This window comes from Contarinia nasturtii, unplaced genomic scaffold, assembly GCF_009176525.2.
Source record: "Contarinia nasturtii isolate CC-2019 unplaced genomic scaffold, AAFC_CNas_1.1 Cnas_scaffold_350, whole genome shotgun sequence".
NCBI lineage: Eukaryota > Metazoa > Arthropoda > Insecta > Diptera > Cecidomyiidae > Contarinia > Contarinia nasturtii.
Window position 1 is genome coordinate 5,152,185 of NW_022197705.1, and position 17,725 is coordinate 5,169,909.

The window sequence follows — 17,725 nt, forward strand, 5'->3', positions numbered from 1 at the left end:
AAAGACAGTGTCTATTAAAGAAATCTGCTTCTTCCAATGCTTTTAATATAATTACAAAAATATACACAAATGAACCATCTATCAATGAAAAAGAATCGATTTTTTATTTCTCGAAAAGTTTGAAATCGCTAAAAATAATTTTTAAAAAATTCTTCAACTAGAACATTTCTGAATGTATTTTAAATATCTATTTTTACTTAGCGCTATTACTCGTAGTTTTATTGGTGCACCAATTTCTTTCATTTCTTTTAATCGTGATTTGATTTCATCTAAACTGCATGACAAAATGGTTATTGTATTCTTAATTTCTTCCGTTGTGAATTTGGCCTCATTCAACAAATAGTCTAAATGCGTTTTTATCTAAAAAAAAAAAACATTGAACAAGTGTGAGTGTCAAAACAAGTAAATTCGGTGACTTTACCTTGCGCGCAGAACAATTTTTTAATTTTGGATAGCGTTTTAGAACATTTAAATGATCAGATTCATTCCAGTTCAGTCGATGCGCGATATATTTCATTGAATTCTCAAATCCTTCTAGAGAATTCCGTTCCATGATTCGATTGGATTTCAGTCTGAAAATGGCAATTATCCTTTTTATCGCTATTCATTTCAATTTATATCTGATATGATATTGTTCTTACTTGTCAACTTTTGGATTACGATAGTTATGGATCATATATGATAAAATATGATCGACTCCGTTACGTTTAATCTCATATATTATCTCTTCAATTCGTTTCGCACTATATCGCATAAATGTCAGCTTGCAATTTAAAATACTCTCTCGATCTACGTCGTGCTTCACGAGAACGTCCAATTTTAATTTCAATATATCGGTTTTATGCGTTAAGAAAACTTCACTCCTCTTCCCAAAACGATCGGCTACCTTGCTCGCTGGTATCTAATAAAAGAAAGAAAATCTTATTTTCAGACACACAAGCATAATATTTTCACTTACATTTAACTTTTCACTAAAATAATAAATTGGATGATTGTTTCCAATAAACTGTTCACTCTCTAGTTTGCATTTGTATGTCTGCAGTTCAGATATGTCAACAATCATGAGTGGAATGAAATCATTCATGTTTTTTGGTTGCATTTTTCTCAGAATTTCTAATCCTTTCTTGATATCATCTGAAAGTGGTCGAAACAACACGTGATAAATAAAAGTCAAGAGCTCAATATTTGATAAACAATTTCCAAACGTTCATTGAATTAAAGGTTTATTTCATACCAATCGACATTTGAAGCAGAAATCCATTTTGCCTAATAGTTTCAGGTGTGATTTTATGGTTCATTAAATACTTTGCGTTGTTTTTGGCGGTAGCCAATTCATTAATGGAACTGATGTAGTCATAGTAGAGTTCAGACGATTCCAAGTTATTGCAGTTTAATAATGATTTTAGTGTTTCCACAATTTGAGCCTTTTCCAATGTATGTTTTTCCAATCGATGTAGCATTGCAACTGGCAAGGTATCCTTTTTCACAGTGTGTTTCTTAATTCGCCTATGACAAAAAAGAAAAAATATTTAAAAAAAAAATGACAACTTTCTTTTGGAAGTATAGTCAAACAATATCAATTTTTTGATATTTTTGGAACTGATTTCTTTCAATATTTTCAAAGATTTGCAATTTTATGGTAAAACTACAAGATTTTTTACGTTGAGGCTATGCATTTTTATGTAAAACGAACGACTTACTCATCAAAATCGGTTTCGGGGAGTAAAAAATATGATATTTTTACGGGCTTTCCAGCCAAAAGACACTGTTCACAACGACGAACAAAAATACCATCACTGTAACAAAGAGCGTACAGGCCATTCAATATTTCCATTTGGCTCATGCCATAGTCCAAAAGTATGTTTATTTTCTTCACAAAACTTCGAAATGACGAACCAAATATCATGTATCCAGGTTCAGCGATGTATTTTGAAATGTAATGCGGCTCTATCTGTAATAAATTGAGATAAGAACATGTAATTGTTAGTTAATGAAGTGATTTTCGTTGAATTTTTTGGATGTGGTAAAAATCCCGAAAAATAAAATTTATTTCATAGTCGAACCTCGAAACAGTATGGCAAAAAATGTCACTAATGTAGCCCTGAATACAGTTGAAGAATTCTATACAAAATAATGTTTTGTATTCGCGCATGTCGTTGAGTTATTTGGGGAATTTTAAAGTCAAACAAATGCGTCTATACAATTGAGATAAAAAAAACTGTATTACAAATTCAACATGTTTATTACATCTATTTGGCAATGGAATATATAATTTACTCATCAACATTTGATAATTAATTCGATACTGTATATAAAGCCAGCAATTTCATAATGTGCCAGTGAATTTCCATTTTTCATTAGATTCGCAGTATTGTTTCGCTTCAATAAAAATGTTCAGTTTCAAATTTTTCGTATTCGTTTTTATATTTTCCTTATTGAAAATAGTCCAAACAACAAAAACCGGTGACCATAAATCAGCTTTTAGAAATTTGTTTACTTTGCCAGGTAAATATTTCAGAATTCTCTGCATCATTTTGATCCAAAGAAACGAAAATATCGATTTACTGATTTAGATCCAGAGACGGTGAATGAGGCATTGAGGGAACGTGGAGGATTAATATGGAAACGTCCCGATTCATTGCCATTTCCATATATTTGGCATACATTCAAGCTCAATGACCCTGACACAAAAGAAGAGGTTGAATATATAATTCAAGACATACCCGTTGATAGATACGATGAAGTATTACAATTATTGGCTGATTTCACTCTCAAACATGAACCAACATACGTGGCGCTTAGTACGTCATTGATTTTATCGATTCGTTTCTATTTTTATTAATTGAAATATATGAAATTTGACAGAACTGTGGGATGATGCAGATGCTGTGAAACATCTCAAGTTTGCATGGGATCTTGCACTCAAACAGAAATTATCACTGGCTTGCTTTAGAAATGGATCAAGTGAAATTATTGGCATCAATATATTAAATATCGAAGGGAAAGATGATGAGATGTATAAATTATTCCCAGAAGTAAGTGGCCAAATTGATATTTTGTATGTTTTCACAAAGAATTCGTTTTCTTTTAAGGATTATGTTGGCATAAATTTCAATGCGTTAATTGAATTGTCACGCATGGTGCATGGAAGCTATGACATATTCAAATATAGTGATACATTTTTGAGTAGTACCGCTCTTGGCATCGCTCCATACTATCTCAGTAAATCGATACCAATTGACCTAGAAATGATTAGGACCAGAGAAAAAATATGCAAACAATTTGGCATAAAATTGTCATTGGCCATATTCTCGTCGAAACATTTAAATAAATTAGCCGATAGTCTTCATTTTAAAATAAAAAACGCCATCAGGTAGTATTTGCTCAAAGCTATTGCTCAAAGCTTATCATCATTGGAAAACATTCTTTCAGCTGTATGGACATTCAAAAAAGAATTCCCAGAATGAAATTGCCACGCGATATTTCTGGAGGAATAACTCTCAGGGCGATCCAATATAACTGGACCGATCATCAAGACGAAGCAACGAATTCCCTCATAAACTGAACAGCACAACAAATCTTTTAGAGAAGATCACAAAACTGATTGGGAAATTGTGATTTCAAACTTATAATTCAAATCCAATAAAAATGATTATTTACCCGAAATCTTTTGCTCAAATAATAAATTCGATTCTTTTCCTCAATATCCATCTTCTCCTTTTGAAATAGTTTTGAAAGTCTATTCAGCACACTTTCGCTTAGCGCCAATAATGGTGCAAAATCGTTGAATTCTTTCGGTTCCATCATATCTATTTTCACGATTTTTCTCTTCAATGCATCTAAAATTTGAAATGATTCAGTATTATTCAAAACTTATCTCTGAAATATTCACAAAACTAACCGATTTCGGAAGTGAGCAGTGATGGATTTTCGACAATTGTCTCTGCAGACACGTTTTTGAAACGAAGTAGTTTCAACTTATCATTTTCAACTGCATCGAGAGATCGTAAAGATGGAAATTTACTATAAATATTCGTTGCAACATCTATCGAGCAACCGAGATTCTTTTGAAGATTTTTGATAATATCCAATTTTTCTGGTTGAGATGCTACAGTTCGCACTTGGTATATAAATTGCACAGTTTGTAAATGAGTTGGAATATTTAAACGAATAATTTTTGAATTATTCAAAGCAATTAACTTGAATTTACTTGATAAAATCATTGTCACTTTTGAAAAGTTCTATTAAATAAATTAAACATTTTCAAATGAAAAAACAAAAACAACGAATTGTATTCGCTATGAACGCGTTTTGTTAGGATAGTAAAACGTGACGTCTGTCAAGTTGCTTTTTTGACAGCCGGTTCAAATGTGTACAACGAAATGTCAAAGTAAAACTTCGCTACTATCACATACAGAACGGTTTACTTACACATGATAGTTCTTAAAAATAAATAGTTGTATGCTTTTCTTTTAAACATTGCAATTCCAAATGGATTAACTAGATTAATTTTTAATAAGTGAGAAGAGTGCATTTTCTCTGACAATATCACGATCAATTGAATGTTGCATTACGCTAATTTCTAAATTCATTTGAATAATTTCTTCTTTGATGCGTGCAATAGCCTTCTTCAAATTGATAAATGGACTTCCATCGGACATTGTTTGACCACGCTGTTCCATTTGCATTTTGGTTGTTTCATATTCATGATTCAGTCGATCGAATACCTAGAGTTGATCAGAAGAAAAGAATGGAAAAAATGTAAATTAATCGATGCGTAATGGAACAGAATGGAAAATGAATCGAAGGAATGGATCAGGAACTGTAGAGTAATGGAATAGTAATTTTTAAGATCGAATACTTTTTCAAATTCAGCCACTTCGGACTGTGCTTGTTTCAGATGTTGAATTTGTTGAGCCTGTTCGGTAGAGATATTCTTGTATTGTTCAATCATTTGTTTTAAATCGTTGTTCAAATGTTTTTCACGACTTTCAATTTTATCCATGGCAAATGTTACGTCGTGTTGGATTTTCTTCAATTGAGATTGTGTGCTGTCAGATAGCTAAAAGAGAAGAAAACAAACCATTTTAAATTGGAAAATTGAAACGAATGCATGAAAGCCATACCGAATCGATATTCTCGCGACACACTTTCATTTGATCCCATCTTGCACGCCAGTCTTTCATGTCCGATTTAATAACTATTTTCAATCGTGGTATGGCTCGTTCCATTTCCATTTTCCACATTTCACCCGTGAGCATGCTACCCTTTTCGGCCTGGTCATCTTTGTTCGTCGCAGACAAATCGCGAATTTTCATATTTTCACGTAAATTCAATCGACCGGCAATGTCAATCTCATCGTCATCATCATCATCGACTTCTTCATCTGAATTGAAAGCTGTATACTGCTCTTCTTCGACCTTCTCCAATATAATCTCATTGTTATTTTCCACAATTTCAGCTTTTATATCATCGTCCGTTTTGATTTCTGGCCGTCCCAAGCTTGGCATAATCACTTTGAGTGCACACGTTGCTAAACAATCCAAAATATAATGACAAACAAAACCAGCACCTTGCATTAATTTATTAGCAGGGAAATCGGTGGAAATATCCTAGACGAAAATTCATTCAATTATTATTCATTAGAAATGAATGTCAATTTTCATATGACGGAAAAAATTCTCACCAGCTCTTGAAGTAGTTGCATAATTTTCGATACCAACACTGTTGGATCCATAAACTCTTCGGGTTGATCGAATTCTTCACCCATTTTTCGGGCACAGAAGGCACACAATGATGTGAACATAAAAAATTGCTCACCCGGATTCGTTGAGTTCAAAAAATAATATCGACTCAATGGTTTCATTTTCATTTCTTTCAACAATGTACCATCATAATTCAGTAACTTCAATTTTTCCATCTGAAAATAAAAACAATGCGAGAAAATCAATAAAAAAACTTGAGACAAGTATTTATTTTATTTCGGAAAATTACCATGTCATCCAATTTGTACTGCGAAACGTATCGCATGTAATTTTTCTCGTCTATTGCTTGAAAATTTGGTCGTTGCATTTTACTTATTTTTCAAACGAATTCAATGAATGGAATTTTTATGAAGCGAAAAAGAATAACAAAAGCTTCGTTGTTACATAAACATATTTGTTGTGTGTATAAAATCGCATAGCCATAGCAACCAAACCTTCAGTCAAAAGAGTAAATGTATTCCTTGCAGCCGTTTTCTTTTCTTCAAAAATATCCATATAAAATTCACATTTAATGCAAAGATTTGAACTTTTATATCATTTTTCATTCAAAACTCGAATAGAGCCGGCTTTAATCAGAGTCAAAAATGGGCAACAAAAGCATTTTCCCCGTTTTTCATTGACCACTTTCTTCGTGTATAAATCAGCCTTAATATCAACATCAATCCGTTTACTTTCAGTAGATGGCGTGACTGACGCACTAAAAAGACAAATATATTGATTTATTAGAGCGCAATCAGAAAATAAAATGAAAATGATTTATTGTTTGAAATGTTATGACTCTCTCTAGGTTCGAATATATGACGAATTAGAGTAATGCATTTTCAGACGACTATGAAATGAAACATTTTTTTTTTTTAATTTTTCAGAGTTGTTTTGAAACTCTGCGCTGACTTATTTTGATTTTTTTGTTTTATTACAGTCATCCGATTGTCCTTGAGAAAATGATTTTAATTTGTACTTGCCAAAAGTGTGTGTATTTGTATTTCAATTTATTGACGCAACGCTATGAAAACTGAATCAAAATCCGACACCATATAATGAGACCAGTGTGTCTGAGCGAGTGAAAAAAAATCATATTTCTCATCTGTTGTTGATATTATTTATGATATTTATCTATAGATATAGTTGATATACTTCCCCCGCCAAAAAAGAAGAGACCAAAGTGAGTGAAAGAGAAAGAGAGTGTACGAGAGAAGAGTTCGAACGATAAGCCCATAAGCAATTATAATGATCCGCACGACAAAAATATATTGCGATAATTAAGTTTATGTGAATTTAATTTTTATTTGGTACAAGTGATACCATAAAATCCTGAATTTTTTTCTGTTGTATCTTTTCCATTCGACTTTTTCACTCGAATTTAGCAAAGATGCAAAGAGAACCATTACCAAATGTGTTGAATAAAACGCCTAATGAAAAAATTCGTATCAAATTATTATTTGCTTAAATTTCATCTTATCTCTATGATCTTGAGTGAATTGAATAAAAACAAATGTCTATCACGAATAATTAAAATGCTTGAAAAAAACATGATACAACAATGTTAAACCATTCCAGCAACAAAAACATTTTAATGAAGAAACGTGTACGAATAATAAATCAAATTGACTACATAGCGCCAGATAAAACGATTTGGGAATGCAAATCATCACTTTGAAGATGGAATGTCATCATGGGCGATTTGACGTCGATTGATTTCATTCGATTCATCAAAATTTGATTTGGTCACACATAACAGATCAAATGACTCCACCGCATCCGTATCAGTTGGCCGCTATAAAATCAGTTTGTCTATTTAGTCATTTTCGGTGTACAATCGAATGTATGCGGATCTCGTCTCCTCTCATCGTTGGCTTTATTTTTATTACATTTATTGACCGCAAATAAAAAAAAAGAACCGTAGAAATGTAAAACAATCATTGAGAATAATAATAAAAATTATTTTTTTTTATTTTGTTTTGTTTTGCGGCCAAGACATTTCACATTTTCAATCAAAGTAAATTCGGCACTTCAGATCGAATCATTAATGGAATGATTTAGTCAGTTTGGCATTGATGGCTATGGATATTTTTTTCCCTTCGACAAGAATTAAATTCTCATGCAATAAAAAATCGTGAAGTCGGTAAATTAATGTGAACATGAACTTAAGCACTCTCTGACAAATTCATCAGTCTCATCAAACGACTTAATCGGCAAAATTCATTGCAAAAAGAAATCGTATTTCTTTCCATTTGTTTGAATTTTGACATCAATAAATGTAATCTTGTCGAATGGATCATCGTCGTCAAATGCATTCTCCACTCCCAAAAAACAAAAAAACAAAAAGTTCACATGATATATGTTTTTATGTTCATGAAATGTGTTTTTGTTTGCTTTCTTTTCCACAAGAATATAATTTATAGGAAAAGACTATTTCTTTTTTCACGCGCACATAATCTTCCGTCGTGTTGTTTTCTCTTCAGTTTTATAATTCGGTTGGTGTTGTGGTCCCATCGTTCAAATCGAATTTGCTTGGCTTGGCGATTGTTTATTGCACTCAAGCATATTTACCAAGCATAAATACATGTAAAAAAAAATAAACAAATAATATAAATTATATTGTTCATTAATTAATGTGGAATATTTACGCGCTGCCGAAATAATCATAAAAAAGAACCGAAAAAAAACCTCACCAACAGCAGAAGCAACACCAAGTGAGAGCCATAAGTTTTATTGCCGATGCTCTTACTTGAAAAACGTGCAAATGAGTGTGTTACAAGTCGGTGACCAATTTGATTGCTGTTATTTCGATTCAATAAAATAGACGTACGCGCCTTTTTGTAGTGGTTGGATTCTAATTTCCAAATTTTCCCCAAGAACAAAATAAAAGTGAGGCCACCATCTCGTGACAAATGGAATTGAATTGCATGCATTCAAACAGCAAAAAAAAGAAGAAAATGTCCGTTCAAGAAGTCAGAAAATGCAAAGAAAAATAGCGGCCATCGTTGGTATTCATTTTTACATGATTTCATTTTCGGCAATTGCTTTTATTGTTATATTGAAGGGAAGACATACACAAAACTACAAAAGTTGTTGTATTTTTTCCGCTGCTACCACAAACCAAATGCATTGCCCAACACCATTTACCAAACGATATAAATATTGTGTGTATATGCGCGCGCGCTTGTGTGCGTATTTATGCTTCTTGTTCTTGTTGTGGCTCAATCGACTTGTTTGCTTTTGGAACTTGTTGAAATTAGTATTGTTTGGGGCGTAATAATAATAAATTTCAATTTTGTGCTATAACTTTTACACTCTCTCTGTGTGTTCAGTGTGCGTTCGCATCACAAATAAACACACAATAATTTTTGTTGGCTCATTTTAGTTGTAACTGCTGCTTTTTTTATTTAGCTTTTGTTTTTATAACTCCTCAGTGTTGTGGATACCGAAAAATCTTCTTCTTCAGTTGATACGCATCGACACTCATCGGTGATGCATGAAAATTAGACGCTCCAAAACTATAAAAAAATATATACACACTTACAAATGTGAACACATTCATTCAATTGCACACGATGTGTATTTCGTTACAATTTATGAAAATAGAAAATCTGCTTGCAAATTGGTCCAAAGTGCATTCAACGAACTGAATGAATGTGAATGTATGTGTGTATTAAAGAGAATCGTCATTTGCTTAATCGTCATAACAATAACAATAATACATAATTTTTATATGGTTTGTAGTTTATCCAAAGTGTGTAAATTTACTCCATTCGTTTGTTCTTTTTTTTGGGGTAAATGTTACTGCTGCTGGAATATTCACCAGTCTATAAATTTGAATACACATTATGAAGTGATACAATCGTTGACATAACACAAATGGCAATTTATAGTAAATGGCAGACGCAATAATTTGCTTTTTGTTTCGTCTTTAAAAAAAAAGGTAAATAAATGACATGCTGTCACTGTCAACTATATAGCCGCAGCGTACATGAAATCACATCATAACCATATAGAAAATTGGTTAAATCACATCATAACCTAATGGCTAAATTACACGTACACGGTGGCGCAAATGCGAGAGAAAGACACAAAAACGAGCAGTTCACAATACGAATTTTTTTAATTGCCATTTAACATCATAATAGTAAATTTTTATCGAGTCGACATTTTACAAGGCACCATTTAGTAATTAATATGTGTTGGAATCTATTTGCGGGAATCATTATGGGGCGACGGTTTTTTTTTTTGTTTTGGATTTGTATGCAAATTTTGCTCTTTTTTCATCCAATCAATCGATCAATAAATTATATTTTCGTTGAAAATTTTACGGTTTTTCGATCATTTCATGATTGAATCGCAGCATTTCATCCATCAAAGTTTATTTCATGCATTCAAATAATTCGTATAAAGTTGGCTGGGTAAGATGGCCGTTTCGTGAACGAAAGAGAGAATTAAATGAGCAACCTAAGCAGGAATGCTTAAACAATCAAGATGATTGCTGGGCACTTCGAAACCGTTGAAGATTACTTTGAATCGTTATAAAAGAGGGTTAACGCTAATTAGTGATCATATACACAGACATCAGACGATCGAGAAAAACGGCCTTATCTTCATTTTGTGCCGTTGACCAGCGTCTGTTTTTTTTTATATATATTTTTTCTATACATTATACATTAAAATTCTTTATTTTTTCCAACATGCCACTTAATTCGAATGAATCAAAAGATAGAGAAAGAGAGCGAGAGAGAGGAACAAAATTATGTGCATATAGAGAGAGGCATGTTTTGTGTGTGGCTGCCATTTTGAAAAAGGCATAAAAAGAAATACAGCTGGAGCCATTCTCTCTATTGAAACCAGTTCGCTTTTATCGTTCTGCGTGTGTTTTTTATATTGCATTTTTTTTATTTCCACATATTTTTTTTTTTGTTTCACTCACAGTCGTTGCACTCGTTAATCGCTCGCGCGCTCATGAAATGCAATATGCACGCAAAACAAGCTTCACGCTTGCCTCGAGCCCACTTTTGTTGAAACAAACAACAACAACAAAAAAGTACAACAACCAACTGCTTCAATGGTGGAAAATTGCATATCATTTGTAAGTAAATCAGTCTAAAATACCAAAGTCGTTTGCAAAAAAAAAAAAACTGAAACAAATGCATGTAGTTAGTATGCATATTTGTTGAATTGAGTTTCATCTCATTAAAGTATAAATAAAATGTAATGAATTTAACTCTCTTGGATAAATAGCATATTCGTAGAACAATTTCGAAGGATTTCAAGTTACTTCAAGAATCATCGTTGTTTTGTTGCTTTGTGCATGAGATTTTTTTTTGCTGTTCAGTTTCTGTGTTTTGTGTTTCTGTTGCGAATTAAGTTTCGGTTGAGTTGTTTTACGGTGTTTCAGATATTTGAGCGAGAACAAAGTATTTGGTTGAGCTAACCAGTTAGTTAAAACAAAGTAATTGCACGTATGTTTATACATTTAAACACGCTTGGGAAATTTATTCGGAATATGGCTACAAAGTCATGACAATGCATTGTTTTATTCTCTCCTTTCATTCGTTTTGAAAACAAAAACAGAAATAATGGGATAAATCTCAGCCGAATGTGATTAAGAATTAAGATTCACTCGAACTGGCCGAAGATTAAACTCATAAGCTGATAAACAAATGCATACAAATCACACGTTAATTGGAATACTGACGAAAACACAATAAACGTAAAACTACATTACAAACATTGGGAGGGTATTATAGCCAAATCAGGTCTTCTTATGCGATTTTTGTGCATTCTACTTTTGCCAATATACAGATCAATGCATTGACGAAGGGAATAATGAACGAAAAGCACATAAACATAATCTTGTCAAAAGTCTCTCAACGATATTATTGCTTGGTGTTAAAGTCATTTTTTTCCGGCACAATATTTTCATATTTTATTGATTTACAAACGTTTGTAAGCATTCATATTTTGCACATACAGTTTTGTTTCTTTTTGTTCCAGCAGTGACAATTTTCGTTCAACTATCTATATTTGGACTACTACACACTATTGTCACAACTGAACATAATTTTGTGATGTTTTGTTAGCATAAACGTATATTGCCCGTACAAATATTTGGGTCGGCAAATGAACAAAAGACGATTTATGCAAATTTTTTATGCTTTTATGATACACTGAAATATTTTTAAATGTCGTCTTAATGATTTCGATCACCTTTTTGGTGTAGCAGTCGTACGTATCTATATTGTTTTGAGAGAAAGACAGGGATAGCAAAAAAAATGGGAAGCAGAGAAGTGTATTGGAGGAAAAGAAATGTACGCAAACATGCTGATTGATGCTGTTGCTTTAAGCATTGTATTACTTTCAGGCCTCTTTTTCGTGTATGCTGACGAATGAAAGAACACCGAACGTAGAAAGAATGAAGGAGGCGAATGCGGATGAGCATAGATAGATAAAGAGAGAGAGAAACCTTTTTTTGCGGACCATTATTTTCTGTAATATTTCAATTTAGTTTTATTACCCCCGCCATAAAATAAATATATATTTTTTTTTCTTCCTTCTTCTTTCGTTTCTCTTCGCTTATGTTCTTTTGTTAATATTATTTTGACTTGTTTCGATTTTTCTGTTGGCCAATTCTCTCTGCATCTTCGGCACATTAGAATTAGAGAACAAAAAACCTGAACAAGAAGGTAGTTGATGAGTGTGTGATGAGAGCCTTTTGAGGTTCAACGCCAAAACGAAATAGAAAAGAAGAAGTCGATGTTGTGTGTATTGTTGGTGTTGGTGTTTTTCGTTCGGCAGCACCTAAAGGCAAAAATTTGTTTGTTGTGATTTCTATTTCGAAATCCAAATATTAGGACGTCTCTATTCATCATATTTATCTTCGTCATTTTTGCCGATAGATGCTTTGGCATGTGTGTGATGTCTCATGAAGCATAACACAAACCACTTTGGGTGCACACTTATCGAAATAGCAACAAAAAAAAGCAGCAAATGAACACGCAAACAGCACACACGCTGCCATTTTTCTTTCATCTGATAACGGTTTGTTATATTGAAATTGTTGCTTTTGATGTTCCTTTGGTATTCCGGGCCAAATGAACATTCTCTGCAGCATGTTTCGTTTCATAAGCAAGAAAATACATGCAAAAAAAGGAACGGAAAAAGGCAAACCCACCATAAAGATTTGCGTATGAACGTGCATTGCTTTCATCTCTTTTTCCTTCTTTCTCCAGTCTCCGCATTCCCATCATCTCCTTGCATACACTACATAGTAATGTTGTTGGTGCTGCTGTTGCTTCTGCTGTGCTCATTTAGCACCGAGTTTCAATGTACGATAATAAAGAAATAAAATAAACGAGCTCTACGGAGAGTGCAAAATGCACAGAAACAACATACACAAAAAATAATAATAATAATAATGCTATGGAAAATTTGTGTGATCTTTTGCCGCCGACACGCGAAAAAAAGACCTTGTCTTCCTTCATTGAACAACAATTTCTTGTTTCTGGCTTGTTTACCTCAATCCCAATGATTTTGTTGTGTTGAAAATGATTTTCTTAGGAATTTTTGCACTTCAAAAAATCAAGGCAAAAGCCGGACGAAATCAAACACGAACATTGAAAATCTGAACCACATGAATATATGCATTTAATCGGAATCATTTCATAACACACAAAAGTGCATACACACATTTTTATTAGTCTCACTGTGATCACGTCGATTTAGCTGAGGCAGCAAAGGATATTGACGACTGACTGATTGAATGAATGACCACTTTTTTTTATTTAATATTTCCGTAGTGCGTAACAATAGATGCGCTACGAGTTCAAAGAAAATAATTCGTAGAAAAAATATGCTCTCGAGTGTTGATTCGGAAGCTTTAAAGGAAATATTTCGAAATCACGAAACAAAACTGCTTTGTGAGATTTTATTATTCCAAGTGAATACATTTTTCATTCAAATTAATTCATCAATTTTTTCTTATTCATTTTTAATGGATGCATAATAATTCGGCTTTTTTTCGTTGAAAATCGATAAATTTTTGTCTTTGGTTACGAAACCATTTTTACATAAAAACATTTTTTTTTTCGCTTGAATCGATCAATTTAGGCTGACAGTCATAAAATCGCCAAAGTATGAAATTGTTTTGGAGTGTGAAAAGTTTCTCGTAACGAATTTAAATATGAATGGAGTTGTTAATTGCACAAAGATTTGAATAATTTTTTTCCGTCTTTCGTAATAACATTTTTTTTTTCTTTAATAAAAAGTTAACTTTTCTTCCATCGACGATTTTAAGAACCTCCTATTCAATGGAAAGATCGAACATTAAAATCATTAAAAATACCAAATTAATTTATCTAATGAGTTTGAGTTTACCATTTAAAAATTTAATGTTATTCACTGCAATATATGCATCTTTTATTATCAGATAACTAGCAGGTTATACTCCATTCATAAATCTAAATTATTCTTTTCCTTGAGTAATAGATAGAAAAAAAAAGAGTAAAATCAGACTTGAATGATGAATGAAATGTTGTTATCGATATTCGAAAGAGTGTTCATTCAATATTTTGAATGCCATATCGTCTGCTAATTCGTAAATATCGTACCAAATTGGTTTACTCCTCTGTTTATTTTATTATTATATTGCAAATCCGTCAGAATGTCATGTAAAATTTATTATTTTTATGAACTTCCATCAATATAACTGTATTTATATTTGTTTTTGTATTTGACGTTGACTTCATTAAACGTTCATTTAGTTCTTCATAGAAAGATTTAAAGCCGTCCATTTCGGAAAATAAACATAAAAATCTCTTGAAAGTGTAATTACTCGCACATAAATCTTACCGAAAACAAATCACCGTAATCAAACTTGTTAATGTTTCATTGCTTGTAAGATATTGTTCATTAAACTGGTACATAAATAGACACTTGGCGTTTCGATTTCAAAGTAGTTGACGTTCGTTTATCTGACATGAGGCACTGGCAAAAAAAAATGTTTTTAATTTATTAAAAATGATAACCCAAATCGAAATGAACAAAAGACAATGACATATACATTATACCTGTTTCTTTCGCATACAGAAACGAAAATAGATCAACAAAAACCGATTTTGACGATTTTTTTTTTTAAATCAAACACTTGAAGTGTCATTGTTTTTGAACTTCACATAAATCATTTTGAAATCTTTTCTCGGTGGAATCGTGCAGGGCGAACTCAAGATAAAAATATTTGGAGTGATTAAGATTACACAAGCCAGTACCTGCTTCGTCCCCAATGTAAGCACTGTTATTGAGGAAAATTAATCGATACAAACAATGAACTCATTAACTATTCCTACATTTTTATCCTCAATGAAACAATTGACATTTTTTTATTATTTTTTATTACATTGAATGGAACTTCATTAACACAATTGAGACAATGAACTTTTTTCATCGACATTGTTCTAGGTAAGAAAGATCAAAACAATGTTCAAGCGAAAAAAGGACTAATTGATATTGTTTCTGGCACCATTGAATCTGTGCCATTGGAATTTCGAGAGTCCAAAATCCAAATGAATTATTACAAGCAATCACTGGATACGAATGAACAACGCACTGATTTAGTGCTTGAGGTGCCTATGAATTGCCCGTGTCGATATGCGGCTTAAATTTAAATTGTATGTTGTAAAAGGATTAAAATGATATTGCAGCGATTGATTTATTGTTCTGTATTTGTGTTTACTTGTGAAATACCTCAATACACTCATTTAGATTTCTAAGTCCACATGTGTGTACCTCCTTCTTATTAATAGTCTAATCTTGATAATATTGTTAAGGTAATTTGGTGAAGCGCGCGAGTGCGATGATCAAACAGCCATTTTATTGTTGGGATATATCATTTCTCACACTCAACATTCATTCGTCGTTGTCATTACAAAAGAGCGACGATGCTGGTGCCAACCGATTTGGACCTATCGTTGTTGCTTCTTTATTTTCTTCATTCCAAACTGGTCATTTTTTATTTTTTTTTTCTTCAAAAAAAAAAACATGAGAGAAAAATGGTTGAAAAACAACAATAATGGAAAAAAATGGTCGGTTCTTTGAACGATTAGTCTCTCGTCGGAAATACATGAAATTCAAGAAAAAACCACATCTAAAATGATGACTAGCATTCATTAAATTGCTCAAACAGATATCAAATCAGAAATGGAGACGATGACACGGCGGCAATAAATCAAGGTGCTTCTGATCTCTGTTTCATGCGATGCGAAATACATTCATCTAAATAAAATTGTTGTTTTTTGCTTGATAGAATAGCTCAGCGTATGCAAATGTCGGTTAAGGATAGAGCATTGGTTCCACTGGTGTGTTAATACAGTCATTTCCATAAAAGTAGCATAAGGTTATTCATTTTGTCATTTTAATATATGATTAATGTGTGCATTTGTGTGCATTTTAATCGAAAAAAAAAGTTTTTTTTTTATTTAATTGTTAATCACATGCCGCGGCGTTCATACGTTTTCTGAGCTATTTGTTCCACATACATCCATAAACAATACACCCAAAAAGAAAATGTGATATTAAATGACGCTTATTATTTGCGTATGATTTATCGCTTACTTTAATCAAATAAAATTATCAAACATATCAAGTCATACAAATAGAGAAAAAAAATGTCGAATCGAATAAAAGAGCGGCAGTACAGCGTGTGAGAGACAAACTAGACAACTTTGAGACCGCCGATGTGCTTTGAAGAGACGACATAGAAATATGTACAAAAAATATATAGAGACGCTTATAATCGATTGAATCAAAACTCTTTGAACGGTCGAAAAAGAAGAAGAAGAATGAAAATGGGCATCACAAAAGCAATGCCGCAATCGCGCAAATTCTATTTTCTTTTTCATCAAATTTTTAATTTTTTTTTATTTCAAATGACGTCGTTCAAAATCGATAGCGGCACAGTTGTGAGCCACAAAGAGCAAAGGGGAAAAAGCGCGCGCGACCAAATGCAATATGGCCACAAATAACAAATGAATGAAGCAACAAGAAGAGAAAAAAAACATACACATACATTGGATATCTATTTTATTAACGAGAATATAACCCGATTCGACGGGATTATTATCTAATATGGCAAATGTGATATCATCAACGACATGCCTGACTCTCTGTGTTTCGCATGTTGTTTGTCAATTCAATTCAATTCAATTCGTGTGGTTATTTTTTTTATTATTATTTCTCACAAATGTCTTTCGAAAATGAGAGAGAAAAAAATGCGCGATCCAAATCTTTCAGTCGTTACTACGTTCATTTTGTTGGCCATTGGGATTGGCTAAATCATGCAATGTGCAAGTTATTCGATTCGAAACGCTTCCATATTAACAAATGCCTGTTTAAATACTACAAATGAAATGAACATAAATAGGCTCCACCCACCCGGACTACGCACATGTGTCTTCTACACATCACATACAGTGATAGACAGAGTTCGCGTATATGAAAACACAACTTGTACTTCTAGACGAAAGATAAAAAAAATACAACAATAACAATAATATACACCATAGAAACTCAACACAGGCTAGTCGAATGTATTTGCGCTGCGCTTGTGTGAGTACGAAACGAACGAAAGAAGGAGTCACACAATAGACACAAACAGCTTCGGTGCAGTGTGTTGAAGCAAGTCAGCGTTTTTGGTGTGGTGTACGAATTCGTCTGTGTCAGTGGTTGTACGAGTACATCGAACATAATCTCTTTCTCGTTTTGTTCACAAAGTTATTGCGGTACAATAGGCATTTGCTAAGAATTGATGCTTATTTGATTTTTACCTGATGCAGCAAAACGGTATAGACGTTCTGCGAATTGAGTTCAGTTTAGCCGTAAACGTAGACTCAGTCACTACTCATTTATTGTGTGCTGCTCCGACTGTGCTATCGACAAAAAAAATATAGAAAGAATAAAGTGCTGTTTTCACACAATCA

The 17,725-nt window shown here is 32.7% G+C and overlaps 3 protein-coding genes across 3 annotated transcripts; 1 reads left to right on the plus strand and 2 right to left on the minus strand.

Moving 5' to 3' along the window:
* Nucleotides 1-115: 115 nt before the first annotated feature.
* Nucleotides 116-4,346, minus strand: LOC116338226. Its single transcript, XM_031763356.1, has 8 exons — nt 3,902-4,346; nt 3,661-3,839; nt 1,701-1,951; nt 1,235-1,506; nt 959-1,134; nt 642-901; nt 422-572; nt 116-360 (listed from the first exon to the last, which is right to left on the minus strand). The coding sequence occupies exons 1-8, from the start codon at nt 4,221-4,223 to the stop codon at nt 154-156; spliced, it is 1,818 nt and encodes a 605-aa protein (XP_031619216.1). The 5' UTR covers nt 4,224-4,346; the 3' UTR covers nt 116-153.
* On the plus strand, nt 2,263-3,686 carry LOC116338228. The gene is made up of 5 exons (XM_031763358.1): nt 2,263-2,505; nt 2,574-2,801; nt 2,866-3,035; nt 3,093-3,373; nt 3,433-3,686. The coding sequence occupies exons 1-5, from the start codon at nt 2,391-2,393 to the stop codon at nt 3,563-3,565; spliced, it is 927 nt and encodes a 308-aa protein (XP_031619218.1). The 5' UTR covers nt 2,263-2,390; the 3' UTR covers nt 3,566-3,686.
* A 140-nt stretch (nt 4,347-4,486) lies between the features above and the next one.
* On the minus strand, nt 4,487-6,181 carry LOC116338227 (intraflagellar transport protein 57 homolog). The gene is made up of 5 exons (XM_031763357.1): nt 5,995-6,181; nt 5,687-5,920; nt 5,127-5,612; nt 4,862-5,062; nt 4,487-4,727 (listed from the first exon to the last, which is right to left on the minus strand). The coding sequence occupies exons 1-5, from the start codon at nt 6,070-6,072 to the stop codon at nt 4,506-4,508; spliced, it is 1,221 nt and encodes a 406-aa protein (XP_031619217.1). The 5' UTR covers nt 6,073-6,181; the 3' UTR covers nt 4,487-4,505.
* Between the last annotated feature and the right edge of the window lie 11,544 nt (nt 6,182-17,725).

Bases quoted from the DNA above. Each gene is read 5' to 3' on its own strand.
- LOC116338228 (XM_031763358.1), top strand. From the start codon at position 2,391: ATGTTCAGTTTCAAATTTTTCGTATTCGTTTTTATATTTTCCTTATTG. The intron at 2,802-2,865 runs GTACGTCATTGA...GAAATTTGACAG, and splicing joins ACCAACATACGTGGCGCTTA to AACTGTGGGATGATGCAGAT. The intron at 3,036-3,092 runs GTAAGTGGCCAA...TTTTCTTTTAAG, and splicing joins TGTATAAATTATTCCCAGAA to GATTATGTTGGCATAAATTT.
- LOC116338226 (XM_031763356.1), bottom strand. From the start codon at position 4,223: ATGATTTTATCAAGTAAATTCAAGTTAATTGCTTTGAATAATTCAAAA. The intron at 1,507-1,700 runs GTAAGTCGTTCG...TTTTTGTCATAG, and splicing joins CCCGAAACCGATTTTGATGA to GCGAATTAAGAAACACACTG. The intron at 361-421 runs GTAAAGTCACCG...TTTTTTTTTTAG, and splicing joins AAAATTGTTCTGCGCGCAAG to ATAAAAACGCATTTAGACTA.
- LOC116338227 (XM_031763357.1), bottom strand. From the start codon at position 6,072: ATGCAACGACCAAATTTTCAAGCAATAGACGAGAAAAATTACATGCGA. The intron at 5,921-5,994 runs GTAATTTTCCGA...TTTTATTTTCAG, and splicing joins AGTACAAATTGGATGACATG to ATGGAAAAATTGAAGTTACT. The intron at 4,728-4,861 runs GTATTCGATCTT...GATCAACTCTAG, and splicing joins AAGTGGCTGAATTTGAAAAA to GTATTCGATCGACTGAATCA.